The sequence below is a fragment of the Petromyzon marinus genome, unplaced genomic scaffold, assembly GCF_048934315.1.
Source record: "Petromyzon marinus isolate PM22_M1 ecotype Great Lakes invasive population unplaced genomic scaffold, UKy_Petmar_22M1.pri1.0 PM_G_Scaffold_25, whole genome shotgun sequence".
Classification (NCBI taxonomy): domain Eukaryota; kingdom Metazoa; phylum Chordata; class Hyperoartia; order Petromyzontiformes; family Petromyzontidae; genus Petromyzon; species Petromyzon marinus.
Window position 1 is genome coordinate 411410 of NW_027422817.1, and position 14950 is coordinate 426359.

Consider the following 14950-nt stretch of genomic DNA (forward strand, 5'->3'; position numbering starts at 1 on the left):
CCAGTTAAAAGGGTAAAACCTATTACTATATGGATGAAATCTTGTCTTGTTGTGATAGATTACACAGAAATGTGCCGCACTATGGCATCGTACCGTGCAATGTGTTGTGATGGGAGTTGCATGCTGTCAGTTGTGTTCTTGTTAGTCAGGTGGCATCACAATCCAACAGTCATCCAATCAGTGAGCAAGTTGGTCCAGTGAGCATGTACATAGTGTGTATATGTATATATGTGATTGTGAGTGTATGTGAGTACTTATGTGTATGTGTGTGTGCGTGCATGCATGTGACGAACATGTTTTATATTAACAGCCAGCTGCTTTTTGAACCTTAAAGAATTCACTTGACCGGTTATGGGTAAGTCAAATGTGCTGATGCTAATGAATGGCATTCACATGTATGGAAATGTTGTTTTGTGTTTCTCAGCCTCCGCTCAAAGTTCTGGGCGCTTACCGTTAAAGGATGAAAATGAAGAAGGTAAATATTGTAAAATGCACGGCTTCATTGGAATAGATGGCTCTGTATAAGCAGTATGGAGGCCAGAAGTAATTTTAATCCAATAAACTGTTTCTTTAAATGGTTGTTCATTTAGATATTTTGTGATCAAAATTGTAATCGTGTTCCGACAATTGGCTAATTATTACGCTACTTTGATAAAATATGTTATTTATTAAGAGTTTTTTTAGGGCATGTTAATTCAGATATAAAATTGACTTTCATACTGCAGAACAATGCTTACAAGGTAAAACAACTGCATAACCTTGCAGCAGGGGCACCATTTCCTTTGAAAGTGTGTGGATTAATTGAAGGATCTTTTGAAAGTCCTTTAACCTTCCTGGTCCTCATTTTTCCACGAAAATGTTGACAGGCTGTGGAGCAAACAGCCTGCCAAAATACCAACAAAAAAAAACATTCGAATTAGTGATTTACATATTATTAATTTACATATGTTCCATGCAATTTCAGACTAACTTTATTCCAGCTGGCAAAGGCAATTGAGCTCAGCGGCTCTTTAACAAGGACAACCAATTGGATTTTTTTTAAATCTTTTATTTGGCTGGCACATATAACTGGCTGTCAAACATCTCTTGTGGAATCTCATAAGATATATCATCTTACACAACTGCTCATACATATGTTGAACACGTACGTATGTTATGTTTTCAACCTGTGTTTGAGCTGTGAATCTTTGTTTAAAGGGCAGTTGTGGTGCTTGTAACGTAACATATTCAACTCGTTTAAAGTGGTAGTGTAAGTGTACGTTATAGATTTCGAAATGAAAGCTCTTGGATACTCCACCAAGTGCTCTATTTTTTATTTCATTGGCTACCTATGTTCTAAACGACACCATTACCTTATTGTTTGGTTGTTGATGATGTTTTGTAAAACTGGAATTTGGATTTCCAATGGACAAACAGGTCAAGCATTGTATGTTTGACATTAACGTGACGTTCTGTTTGAATCCAAACAATATTTAACGTATGTATGTAGAAATTATTTCACACCGTACGTAGCCAGACGTGATTGACATTAACGTGACGTTCTGTTTGAATCCAAACAATATTTAATGTATGTATGTTGCAATTATTTCACACCGTACGTAGCCAGACGTGATTGACATTAACGTGACGTTCTGTTTGAATCCAAACAATATTTAATGTATGTATGTTGAAATTATTTCACACCGTACGTAGCCATACGTGATTGACATTAACGTGACGTTCTGTTTGAATCCAAACAATATTTAATGTATGTTGCAATTATTTCGCACCGTACGTAGCCAGACGTGATAATGTGAGGTGCTAATCAATTGCGCTTTTGATGGAAGCATTATTGATTTAAAATACACGTAAATTCTGAAAGCTTGCACAAATTTAAATTTCAAATGCGCATACAAGTTGATGTTTATTACGTCAAAAAAACTCACAAGCAATTTCTTCTGCCAATGTTGGACTCGTACTTTTGCTTACCGTTCGTGTAAGTTGACTCTTTTCATGCACAATTTGTACATTTCAGCAAGTCTGTTCTCCATAGTTCATTTAGTTCCATAGTTTCATTTATGTGGTATAGCCCTGTGAGCCATCCGGCTCTTGAATCGGGTGCAACCGCAACAAACAAAAACATGAACAAGAAAACATCTTAAAGTGACTTTGTGTGTGACTTTGCAAACAGAAAATCCAGGAAAAAAACATCAAAATATTCCTGAAATAGCACCGTACACCACCAACGCTGTGTGCAAAAATCCCAGTGGGATGCAAGTCAAACAACAACAACAACAACCACAAGACAACTTAGATTAAGGCCATCAGTCTAACTCCGTACTACAATAAACAAAAACATGGCCAAAACCAAAAAAAACTTTTCGAAATCACCAAAATAAAAGCCATAAATGCAATGTAACGGTGACCAGATGTCATCATTGGCCACGGTGTTTATTCTGGTTGTTGTACAGCACACTTGGCCAAAAGCTCTTTTTGTTGAACAAAAACTTCACACGAAACCCCCAGAGCAGATGCCCTGAGATCACGATGGGAACGCCTTTTATGCCTCCTCATTCATGGAGCCCCACGGCCTCGCAGTATAAATACTGCCTCGCTATAGAAATAGGTTTTACCCTTTTAACGGGCACAAAAAACTGACACCTTTATTCAAGGCATCATGTTTACAATAACCACAACACAAGCAGTCAAAATGCAAACAAAAAGACAACTCTGATAATAATATTGGCACTGTCCTTGAATTTGATTGGTCCACACCTGAGACGGCTTTTCTTAGAGCCTAGTCTCCACTGGTGTTGGACCAGAAGACGCCAAAAGGCGTACAACACCAGTGGAGACTAGGCTCTAAAGAAAGCCGTCTCGGGTGTGGACCAATCAACTTCAAGGACAGTGCCAATATTATTTTCAGAGTTGTCTTTTTTGTTTGCATTTTGACTGCTTGTGTTGTGGTTATTGCAGACACGATGCCTTGAATAAAGGTGTCAGTTTTTTGTGCCAGTTAAAAGGGTAAAACCTATTGCTATATCTTGTTCCTGGCAAAGGAGGTCTCATAATGTAAATGCTGCCTCGCTGTTTGCCTTTATTCGAAGCAACCCGCGCACTGATGACACGTTCACGTCGGAGAAAATCCATTGGTTTGCAAATTGCTTGCTCGTGGAGATGCCGAACAGCACGGCGAAAGAGTGCCATTCGTCCGCGTTCAAAAATTACTCTACGCTTCGCGTTTTGTGGATTTTAATAAGACATCTTTGTGGTGTTGAAGACGTAAATGAAAAGAACCCGATTTTTTTTCCACCCCCCAAGTGCTCTTACACAGCGTGATAGTTTGCGCGAACTTTAACGATTTTGTCCGAGAAAATGGATTCACGTCACTCGTTGAAAAAAATAAAAAACATTAAATTTTGATTTAAAGCTTTCGTGACTGCAGTAATTCATATTCTTAGATCTTTCGGTAAAGTCACCACGTTGAAGTGGTCAAAAAAACTCACAAGCAATTTCTTCTGCCAATGTTGGACTCGTACTTTTGCTTACCGTTCGTGTAAGTTGACTCTTTTCATGCACAATTTGTACATTTCAGCAAGTCTGTTCTCCATAGTTCATTTAGTTCCATAGTTTCATTTATGTGGTATAGCCCTGTGAGCCATCCGGCTCTTGAATCGGGTGCAACCGCAACAAACAAAAACATGAACAAGAAAACATCTTAAAGTGACTTTGTGTGTGACTTTGCAAACAGAAAATCCAGGAAAAAAACATCAAAATATTCCTGAAATAGCACCGTACACCACCAACGCTGTGTGCAAAAATCCCAGTGGGATGCAAGTCAAACAACAACAACAACAACCACAAGACAACTTAGATTAAGGCCATCAGTCTAACTCCGTACTACAATAAACAAAAACATGGCCAAAACCAAAAAAAACTTTTCGAAATCACCAAAATAAAAGCCATAAATGCAATGTAACGGTGACCAGATGTCATCATTGGCCACGGTGTTTATTCTGGTTGTTGTAAAGCACACTTGGCCAAAAGCTCTTTTTGTTGAACAAAAACTTCACACGAAACCCCCAGAGCAGATGCCCTGAGATCACGATGGGAACGCCTTTTATGCCTCCTCATTCATGGAGCCCCACGGCCTCGCAGTATAAATACTGCCTCGCTATAGAAATAGGTTTTACCCTTTTAACGGGCACAAAAAACTGACACCTTTATTCAAGGCATCATGTTTACAATAACCACAACACAAGCAGTCAAAATGCAAACAAAAAGACAACTCTGATAATAATATTGGCACTGTCCTTGAATTTGATTGGTCCACACCTGAGACGGCTTTTCTTAGAGCCTAGTCTCCACTGGTGTTGGACCAGAAGACGCCAAAAGGCGTACAACACCAGTGGAGACTAGGCTCTAAAGAAAGCCGTCTCGGGTGTGGACCAATCAACTTCAAGGACAGTGCCAATATTATTTTCAGAGTTGTCTTTTTTGTTTGCATTTTGACTGCTTGTGTTGTGGTTATTGCAGACACGATGCCTTGAATAAAGGTGTCAGTTTTTTGTGCCAGTTAAAAGGGTAAAACCTATTGCTATATCTTGTTCCTGGCAAAGGAGGTCTCATAATGTAAATGCTGCCTCGCTGTTTGCCTTTATTCGAAGCAACCCGCGCACTGATGACACGTTCACGTCGGAGAAAATCCATTGGTTTGCAAATTGCTTGCTCGTGGAGATGCCGAACAGCACGGCGAAAGAGTGCCATTCGTCCGCGTTCAAAAATTACTCTACGCTTCGCGTTTTGTGGATTTTAATAAGACATCTTTGTGGTGTTGAAGACGTAAATGAAAAGAACCCGATTTTTTTTCCACCCCCCAAGTGCTCTTACACAGCGTGATAGTTTGCGCGAACTTTAACGATTTTGTCCGAGAAAATGGATTCACGTCACTCGTTGAAAAAAATAAAAAACATTAAATTTTGATTTAAAGCTTTCGTGACTGCAGTAATTCATATTCTTAGATCTTTCGGTAAAGTCACCACGTTGAAGTGAAACAATAAAATAATAAAATATATATAAAACAATAAAAACAATTCTCACGACGTTTCGACCACAACACAAACGGTCATCATCAGGTGTGTCGGTCCGCATTAATTTATTTATTTTTAAACAGTGTATTTATCAACAGTTTTTATTGTTTTATATATACTTTATTATTTTATTGTTTCCCTTCAACGTGACTTTACCGAAAGAACCAAGAATATAAAAAACATTGCTCAACGTTCTGAAGTACGTCACGGTGTTCATATCCGCAATGTTTAACGGACCTCGTTCATCTACGTCGTTGGACGTTGATTACCGCCGCAGAAACATCTTTGAACGAGGGTGCTGGAATGGGCGGCGATCCTGATGTCACAAGGCAACAGCCCGAAGCGTCGTCGCCCCGTACGCTTGAACAAGGACCCACCGCCAAGTCTGAGACGCAGAAGACTTTCTGCGTCACATCTCAACAAGCTGGGTAAGGCGTCGCAACCCATTCCTCTTCGGGCAGATTTGCTCTTTTTTTACACGCGACACACTCCTTTCATTTTAATTTAGATGCGTTGAAAACGCTGCCACGTCACGTGTCCTGTCACGCTAAAAGAACACGTTCCCCACGTCAGTCTGTGCTGTCTGTTAATGTCGGCGCAGGGCCGTAGCTGATAACGCTGTGCAAGGAGGCCCGTCAGACCTGGCGCAGGCTAACGCCGGTGCCGCAGCAACGGTTGAATTGGACGAGTTAATTGCTGAACTTGAAATGGGGCTGACGACGGGTGAGCGCTTTCACACACAAAACGGTTAGTCGCGGAAATAAGAATAACGTAGCACAATACTTAACAATTTCGATTTAAAGCTTTCGTGACTGCAAGGATTCATATTCTTTGAGTCTTTCGGTAAAGTCACCACGTAGAATGAGAATAAAATAATAAAATGATAAAATAAAATAACACAATAAAATATCTCACGACGTTTGGGCCACAACACATTTGGCCTTCTTCAGGTGAAAGGAACAGACCTGTTCAGGTGAAAGGAACAAACCTGTTCAAACCTGTTCCTTTCACCTAAAGAAGGCCACTTGTGTTGTGGCCGAAACGTCGTGAGAATTTTTTGTGTCATTTTATTTTATTATTTTATTCTCATTCTACATGGTGACTTTACCGAAAGAGCCAAAGAAGACTACTTAACGTGTGACAAAATTCAGTGTTGTTTCATAAAGCGTGCAATGAGCGAAAAGCAAATGAGTGATAATATCACCATTTAAAAAAAAAATTTACGTGGAATAATTGGGGTGTGGCATTTGTGATTTAAACATTATGTAAAAATTATGCTTTTGGCTTGTTTGCAGATGATGACTCGAGGTCTAAGAGTGGTCCCCACAACGTGGAAACTGTAAAAATAAATAAAACAGAGGCTGACGTTGATTCTACTGTAGAGCCGGTTAAAAAGCCAGAGCCAGCCCTTCCAGATTCAACAGTGATGAAAGCCACTGCGGACAGCAGCTCCGATAAAACTGATAAAGTCGACATGAACGATGAGACAAATGCCAATGTGGCAACAGATGTCAACAGAGGACCTTCAGAAAAACCTTTGCAGTTTCTCAAAGCTCGCGATGATGTGCAAAGAAGGGAAGCAGCCGATAGAAACGAGGCTGGAAACGCGCCGCAGGTTTCTGCCGAGCCACCCGTTACTCAGACAAAGAATGGTAATGAAGCGAAAGTCGACTTCCTTGCCAAGGTTCGGGAATCTGCCTTGGCCCAGCAACTTGACCGTAAATCCAAACATGCCCTTTGTGGGTCTTTTACTGGGGCCACCGCAGAAGCGTCTGGTTGTGTCGTGGGTGAACAAGACCCCGGACGTAAAAGGTTACCCGTGGCTTTCCCTGACACGTCCACCAAACCTAATAGTGAGTTAAGCAGGGCAGGAAGGCGTGGTGGAGGAAGTCTAAAGTGCCTGGATAAAATGCCCGTTAAAAACGAAACCTTTCTAAATGCGCACGTGGAGAAAATCCCCGTAGTGCATGCCAAATCTGTGGACAAGCAAGTAAAGAGTATACCTTTGGAGCGACAGGATGCATCATCCGAACAGCATACGGAACAACTGGTAACACGCCAACACAAGACGCACGTGGACGAGTCTGTATTGATCCAGCCAGTGGAAATCCGTCAAGAAATTGCCGGCGCTAGAGAAGAAATAGTTGAGCCAGACAAAGTTTGCAAGGTTATTGCAGAAGCAAGGCTAACTAAAAGTGAAAAAGTATCCGAAATAAATGAAACTTCACAGCCAGTAATGGACCAGTCAAATGAGCCTGGGGCTTCGATGCAAAACAGAATTTTTCACAAGACTCGATCAATTTCAAAAGAGCGACGTGCACCTGAAGTTGAATGTCAAAAGAATTCTGCTGAAACATCTTCTCCAGTTTTTCCTGTCTGTAAGCAGCCTTCAGATCGGTGGAGGTCCACAAATGAAATCACCAGAGATTACCTTCCTAAAGTGGGATTGACCACTTACAGAATTGTTCCTTCCAAGCCAGTCATAAGACCAAAACCTGGAACAGCTGATGTCCCATTCCTTCTACCACCTTATAAAACAGAACCCGGCAAGACTGAAAATGCTACTGCAACCAATGCTACAAAAGAAATCAAAGAAACGTTGAAATACGACTCAACAGCGAAGATCGGTGACATTACAGCCAATCCACAACAGCATACAGCACATCAGTCACCGGTGATTCCTCTACCATTAATTCCCCCACCAGTGATTCCTCCACCATTGATTCCCCCACCAGTGATTCCTCCACCATTAATTCCCCCACCAGTGATTCCTCCACCATTAATTCCCCCACCAGTGATTCCTCCACCATTGATTCCCCCACCAGTGATTCCTCCACAATTAAGTCCTCCACCAGTGATTCCTCCACCATTAATTCCCCCACCAGTGATTCCTCCACCAATGATTCCTCATTTATCAGGGCTCTCAATTGTGGCTCGCCCATTCCAGAGGTCCCATTCCCTCCAGTGTACTACGGAGGCAATATCTCAGCAACACTCTGCCACCGAGCCACTTGCCAGCACTGCCACATCACCACCACTACCACCACCACCATCGAGCTCAAAGCAAGATGCATTTTTCCGTCCCGGCAGGAGGGCCTCCAGCATCTACGTGGCATCTGCCATTGCCAAGAGAACAGCCTACAAGGCCATTGATGCTCCGAATGAAACTTACAGTGGCACAACCACAACAAATACAACACCTGTACATGCTTTGCCACCAATTCAGGTAAATTGTGAACAGGATGAGCTCACGATTCCACCACCACCACAGTTTTCTACGGAAGAAAATGCCAACATTCCAAATGCTCCAGGTGACCCGGGGAAGGTGATTATTATAACCGAGGCACCACGAGTTCATCAATGGAAGCCAAAACTATTCAGACGGGTCAGTTTCCAAAGCGTCATGTTCAAAGATGACAAACCATCTAGCGTGAGTGTAGCGTCGAGTCATTCAGAGTCTAAGAACGCCGTTTTTCCTGTCAAGTCACCACCTCCGGTGAGTCCTAAACCAAGTAGTGGAAACCCTTTTAATGTAAAATCAGCGTCTAACTCATCTCAAATTCAGTCCGTTCTCAGTTCTCCAAAATCCACGGACGCAAGTCCTTTCCATCAGCCTCCCACAGTTTCAAATACCACTGGAACTGCACTGGAAAGTCCCAGTCTTATTCACGAGCAGAGAAAGCCATCAGGTGAAGACAGCGGTCTGTTTGGACCGATGCTGAAGTTAAAACCTGTGGTGCAAACACCAATTGTGAAGGATAACAATGCACATGGTTCCCTAATGGAAGCGCTTCAGTCTACAGACAACGTGGGCACATTGAGAAAGGTCAGCCTGCTTTGTCTACATCGTCACATTTAAAATATTGTAATAAATATGGAAAATGTTGTGTTTAGCCTAAATTAAATGTGATTCGTTTATTTAAAAAAAAGTATTTGTAGAACCTGCATTGTTAACCATGATTGCACATGTATAATTAAAGTTATCTTAAACATTTTGATTTAAAGCTTTCGTGACTGCAGTAATTCATATTCTTAGCTCTTTCGGTAAAGTCACGTTGAAGGGAAACAATAAAATAATAAAATATATGTGAAACAATAAAATTCTCACGACGTTTCGACCATAACACAAACGGTCGTGTTATGGTCGAAACGTCGTGAGAATTTTTATTGTTTTATATATGTTTTTATTATTCTATTGTTTCCCTTCAACGTGACTTTACCGAAAGAGCTAACAATATTACCTTAAACATTTACCTTGCTAACGTGAAACGTTGTACATTTCCGTAAATGTTCTGGTCGCTGTTCCGTTATATTCTAGGTTTCGGGTGAACATCTGCAGACAATGCTGGCAGCTGTTGATAGTGAGGCAGAGAGAGATGCTCGCATTTCTCCCGCTGTTCCATCAGGCGCAGGAGGGAAACGACTGAGAAAAGTAAGTGGGAATGCAAGTGACAGCTGTGTATTTAATTTTGATTTAAAGCTTTCGTGACTGCAGGGATTCACATTCGTGGTTCTTTCGGTAAAGTCACCACCACGTAGAAGGGAAACAATAATGAATAATAACAATACAATTCTCACGACGTTTCGACTGCAACACAAGCAATCATCATCAGGTGTGGTTTTCACGTCGTGAGAATTTTATTGTTTTATTTTTTATTATTTTATTGTTTCCCTTCTACGTGACTCGGCCTCAAATGAGTACCCGGTGCGGTGTGTAAACATTAGCACGTGCTAACATCACTTGCTCCAAGAGTCAGTGACAGCTGTACAGGGTGGGGGAGGGTGGGGATATTTGTGTCTCGTGTGTGTGTGTCTCGTCTTTGTGTCTTTGATTTCCCATGCAGTGTATAAACAAAGCAAGTGCCATCCGTTCATTTGCTTTGGCCAAAGTGATTTTTTTAATTAAAAGTTTCTGTAAGATAAGGATGTATGTGCCCGCGTGGGACACTTACCTTCAAAAATCTCAGATTATAGGAAGCCATTCCGCAATGACTAATGAAAAAGTCGGGGATAATCGAGGATAATAGGAAGAATAGGGCCGTGGATAATGGAACTTTTGTGAACCTGACAGCTGTTGCAAATTACACGAATCACGCATATTAGGGCCTATTTGTCTTGCTCCCATTAATACATTAACAAAAACGTCCTTCAACATAATTTTCTTTGAGCTTGAGGATGTACGTTTGCATGGCATCGAACAATGGCGTGATTTGTCTGAACTTGAAGTGTTGTTACCCCAGGTAGCACAAGTCTTGGTGTCTCGTTGACTGCTGTGTTCTACTGTCTTCTGGTTTCCATAGACCCCATCTGCAGCAGCAGCGGCAGCAGCAGAAGACGAAGAACTGGTGTCTCAGCAGTTGAGAGAAGCCGACTCGGGCGACTCAGCCACAGTGCGGCCACGGCTTGCACCTGTGCATTCTCCTCCAGTCCCCATAGCCCCACCACCTCCTGTCATCCTTGTGGGTAACGGGGCCACAGGTACAGAGCGTAGGCCCGAGGATGCACGTCTGGCCATGCTTGATGCCATCCGATCCGGCAGTTGTGCTGGCATGCCTAAGAAGGTGATTGTAACTGAGCCACCACGAGTTCACCAGTGGAAGCCGAAACCATTCAGACCAGTCAGTTTCCCAAGCGTCTTGTTCAAAGATGACGAGCCATCTAGCATGAGTGTGGCGTCGAGTCATTCAGAGACTAAGAACGCCGTTTTTCCTGTCAAGTCACCACCTCCGGTGAGTCCTAAACCAAGTAGTGGAAACCCTTTTAATGTAAAATCAGCGTCTAACTCGTCTCAAATTCAGTCCGTTCTCAGTTCTCCAAAATCCGCGGGCGCAAGTCCTTTCCATCAGCCTCCCACAGTTTCAAATACCACTGGAACTGCACCGGGAAGTCCCAGTCTCATTCACGAGCAGAGGAAACCATCAGGTGAAGACAGCGGTCCGTTTGGACCGATGCTGAAGTCAAAACCTGTGGTGCAAAAACCAAAGTTTATTGTAACGGACGTGAAAAAGGAATAGCCTATTTCCACCGCGGGGCTTAGGGCGTGCCAGGCGTCAAATATTTTTCGACGTGAACCCCACCGTTCGAGAGGCAAATCCCTCGCGTATATAAAAGAAAGCTAAGAAAGAATGGAAGATGTTTCTATTTAAAGCTTTCGTGACTGCAAGGATTCATCTTCTTTGGTTCTTTCGGTAAAGTCACCACCACGTAGAATGAGAATAAAATAATAAATTAACAAAATAAAATAACAATGAAATTCTCACGACGTTTCGGCCACAACACAAGTGGCCTTCTTCAGGTGAAAGGAACAGACCTGTCGGGACGACAGAGCTTCAACGAACGTTGTTAAGATTCGAGGCGTCTTTTAAGCTGGTTTAGAGAAGAGAGGCACCTTGACAAAGGGGTTTACATATCAATGCTAAATTCTCCTGTTTGATATGTAAACCCCTTTGTCAAGGTGCCTCACTTCTCCCAACCAGCTAAAAAGTCGCTACGAATTTTAACAACGTTCATTGAAGCTCTGTAGTCCCGACGGGTCTGTTCCTTTCACCTGAAGACGGCCGCTTGCGTTGTGGCCGAAACGTCGTGAGAATTTTATCGTGTTATTTTATTATTTTATTATTCTCATTCTACGTGGTGGTGACTTTACCGAAAGAACCAAAGAAAATGGAAGATGTGTCCATTACGTTATACTGTACTCATGTGTTCAATAGAAAATGTTGGGAGCGTTTGCCCCTTTTTACATTTTGGAGGTTTAACGATGCGTTTCGTGTTGATATACGAATAAACACTTGATGCAGCCTGTTTCGTTTTATGCCCTGTGTGTCGGTGCATACATACAGAAACCAGCACGTATGAGCGCTGTGCTGTATACCCATTGCAGAGTATCTGCATTAAGCGACAAAGAGTTGCATGTTCATACTGTTGAACATATACGGTAATGCAGATATTGGGGATGTTTATTTTTCTGAGCATCCGTTTGTAAATGTTAGGTAACCGGCACACAAGAGCGTGAGCAGTTCTACAGGTTTATTGTATTTACCACTGAATTCTACAGTAGTATTGCATTTACCACTGAATTCTACGGTTGTATTGCATTTACCACTGAATTCTACATTAGTATTGCATTTACCACTGAATTCTACAGTAGTGTTGCATTTACCACTGAATTCTACAGTATTATTGTATTTACCACTGAATTCTACAGTTGTATTGCATTTACCACTCAATTCTACGTTAGTATTGCATTTACCACTGAATTCTACAGTAGTGTTGCATTTACCACTGAATTCTACAGTAGTATTACATTTACCACTGAATTCTACAGTAGTGTTGCATTTACCACTGAATTCTACAGTAGTATTGCATTTACCACTGAATTCTACAGTAGTATTGCATTTACCACTGAATTCTACGGTTTTATTGCATTTACCACTGAATTATACAGTATTGCATTTACCACTGAATTCTACAGTAGTATTGCATTTACCACTGAATTCTACAGTAGTGTTGCATTTACCACTGAATTCTACAGTAGTATTACATTTACCACTGAATTCTACAGCAGTATTGCATTTACCACTGAATTCTACAGTATTATTGCATTTACCACTGAATTCTACAGTAGTATTGTATTTACCACTGAATTCTACAGTTTTATTGCATTTACCACTGAATTCTACAGTAGTATTATATTTACCACTGAATTCTACAGTTTTATTGCATTTACCACTGAATTCTACAGTAGTATTGTATTTACCACTGAATTCTACAATAGTATTGCATTTACCACTGAATTCTAGTTGTATTGCATTTTCCACTGAATTATACAGTAGTATTGCATTTACCACTGAATTCTACAGTAGTATTGTATTTACCACTGAATTCTACAGTTTTATTGCATTTACCACTGAATTCTACAGTATTATATTTACCACTGAATTCTACAGTTTTATTGCATTTACCACTGAATTCTACAATAGTATTGCATTTACCACTGAATTCTACAGTAGTATTGCATTTACCACTGAATTCTACAGTAGTATTGCATTTACCACTGAATTCTACAGCATTATTGCATTTACCACTGAATTCTAGTTGTATTGCATTTACCACTGAATTCTACAGTAGTATTGCATTTGCCACTGAATTCTACAGTAGTATTGCATTTACCACTGAATTCTACAGTAGTATTACATTTAGCACTGAATTCTACAATAGTATTACATTTACCACTGAATTCTACAGTTTTATTGCATTTACCACTGAATTATACAGTATTATTGCATTTACCACTGAATTCTACAGTAGTATTACATTTACCACTGAATTCTACAGTAGTATTGCATTTACCACTGAATTCTACGGTTTTATTGCATTTACCACTGAATTATACAGTATTATTGCATTTACCACTGAATTCTACAGTAGTATTACATTTACCACTGAATTCTACAGTAGTATTACATTTACCACTGAATTCTACAGTAGTGTTACATTTACCACTGAATTCTACAGTAGTATTACATTTACCACTGAATTCTACAGTAGTGTTGCATTTACCACTGAATTCTACAGTAGTATTGCATTTACCACTGAATTCTACAGTAGTATTACATTTACCACTGAATTCTACAGTAGTGTTGCATTTACCACTGAATTCTACAGTAGTATTACATTTACCACTGAATTCTACAGCAGTATTGCATTTACCACTGAATTCTACAGTATTGCATTTACCACTGAATTCTACAGTAGTATTATATTTACCACTGAATTCTACAGTTTTATTGCATTTACCACTGAATTCTACAGTAGTATTGTATTTACCACTGAATTCTACAATAGTATTGCATTTACCACTGAATTCTAGTTGTATTGCATTTTTCACTGAATTATACAGTAGTATTGCATTTACCACTGAATTCTACAGTAGTATTGTATTTACCACTGAATTCTACAGTTTTATTGCATTTACCACTGAATTCTACAGTATTATATTTACCACTGAATTCTACAGTTTTATTGCTTTTACCACTGAATTCTACAATAGTATTGCATTTACCACTGAATTCTACAGTAGTATTGCATTTACCACTGAATTCTACAGTAGTATTGCATTTACCACTGAATTCTACAGCATTATTGCATTTACCACTGAATTCTAGTTGTATTGCATTTACCACTGAATTCTACAGTAGTATTGCATTTGCCACTGAATTCTACAGTAGTATTGCATTTACCACTGAATTCTACAGTAGTATTACATTTAGCACTGAATTCTACAATAGTATTGCATTTACCACTGAATTCTACAGTTTTATTGCATTTACCACTGAATTATACAGTATTATTGCATTTACCACTGAATTCTACAGTAGTATTACATTTACCACTGAATTCTACAGTAGTATTGCATTTACCACTGAATTCTACGGTTTTATTGCATTTACCACTGCATTATACAGTATTATTGCATTTACCACTGAATTCTACAGTAGTATTACATTTACCACTGAATTCTACAGTAGTATTACATTTACCACTGAATTCTACAGTAGTGTTGCATTTACCACTGAATTCTACAGTAGTATTACATTTACCACTGAATTCTACAGTTTTATTGCATTTACCACTGAATTCTACAGTAGTATTATATTTACCACTGAATTCTACAGTTTTATTGCATTTACCACTGAATTCTACAGTAGTATTGTATTTACCACTGAATTCTACAGTTTTATTGCATTTACCACTGAATTCTACAGTAGTATTATATTTACCACTGAATTCTACAGTTTTATTGCATTTACCACTGAATTCTACAGTAGTATTGCATTTACCACTGAATTCTACGGTTTTATTGCATTTACCGCTGAATTCTA

At 40.1% G+C, this 14950-nt stretch overlaps 1 protein-coding gene across 1 annotated transcript; it reads left to right on the plus strand.

Annotated features, from left to right (window-relative positions):
* Positions 1–427: 427 nt before the first annotated feature.
* LOC142913360 (uncharacterized) lies at positions 428–11844 on the plus strand. The gene is made up of 6 exons (XM_076060875.1): positions 428–475; positions 5347–5497; positions 5671–5792; positions 6365–8895; positions 9388–9501; positions 10370–11844. Exons 2-6 carry the CDS (start codon positions 5373–5375, stop codon positions 11081–11083), a joined length of 3606 nt encoding a protein of 1201 aa, XP_075916990.1. The 5' UTR covers positions 428–475; positions 5347–5372; the 3' UTR covers positions 11084–11844.
* The last annotated feature ends 3106 nt before the right edge of the window (positions 11845–14950 follow it).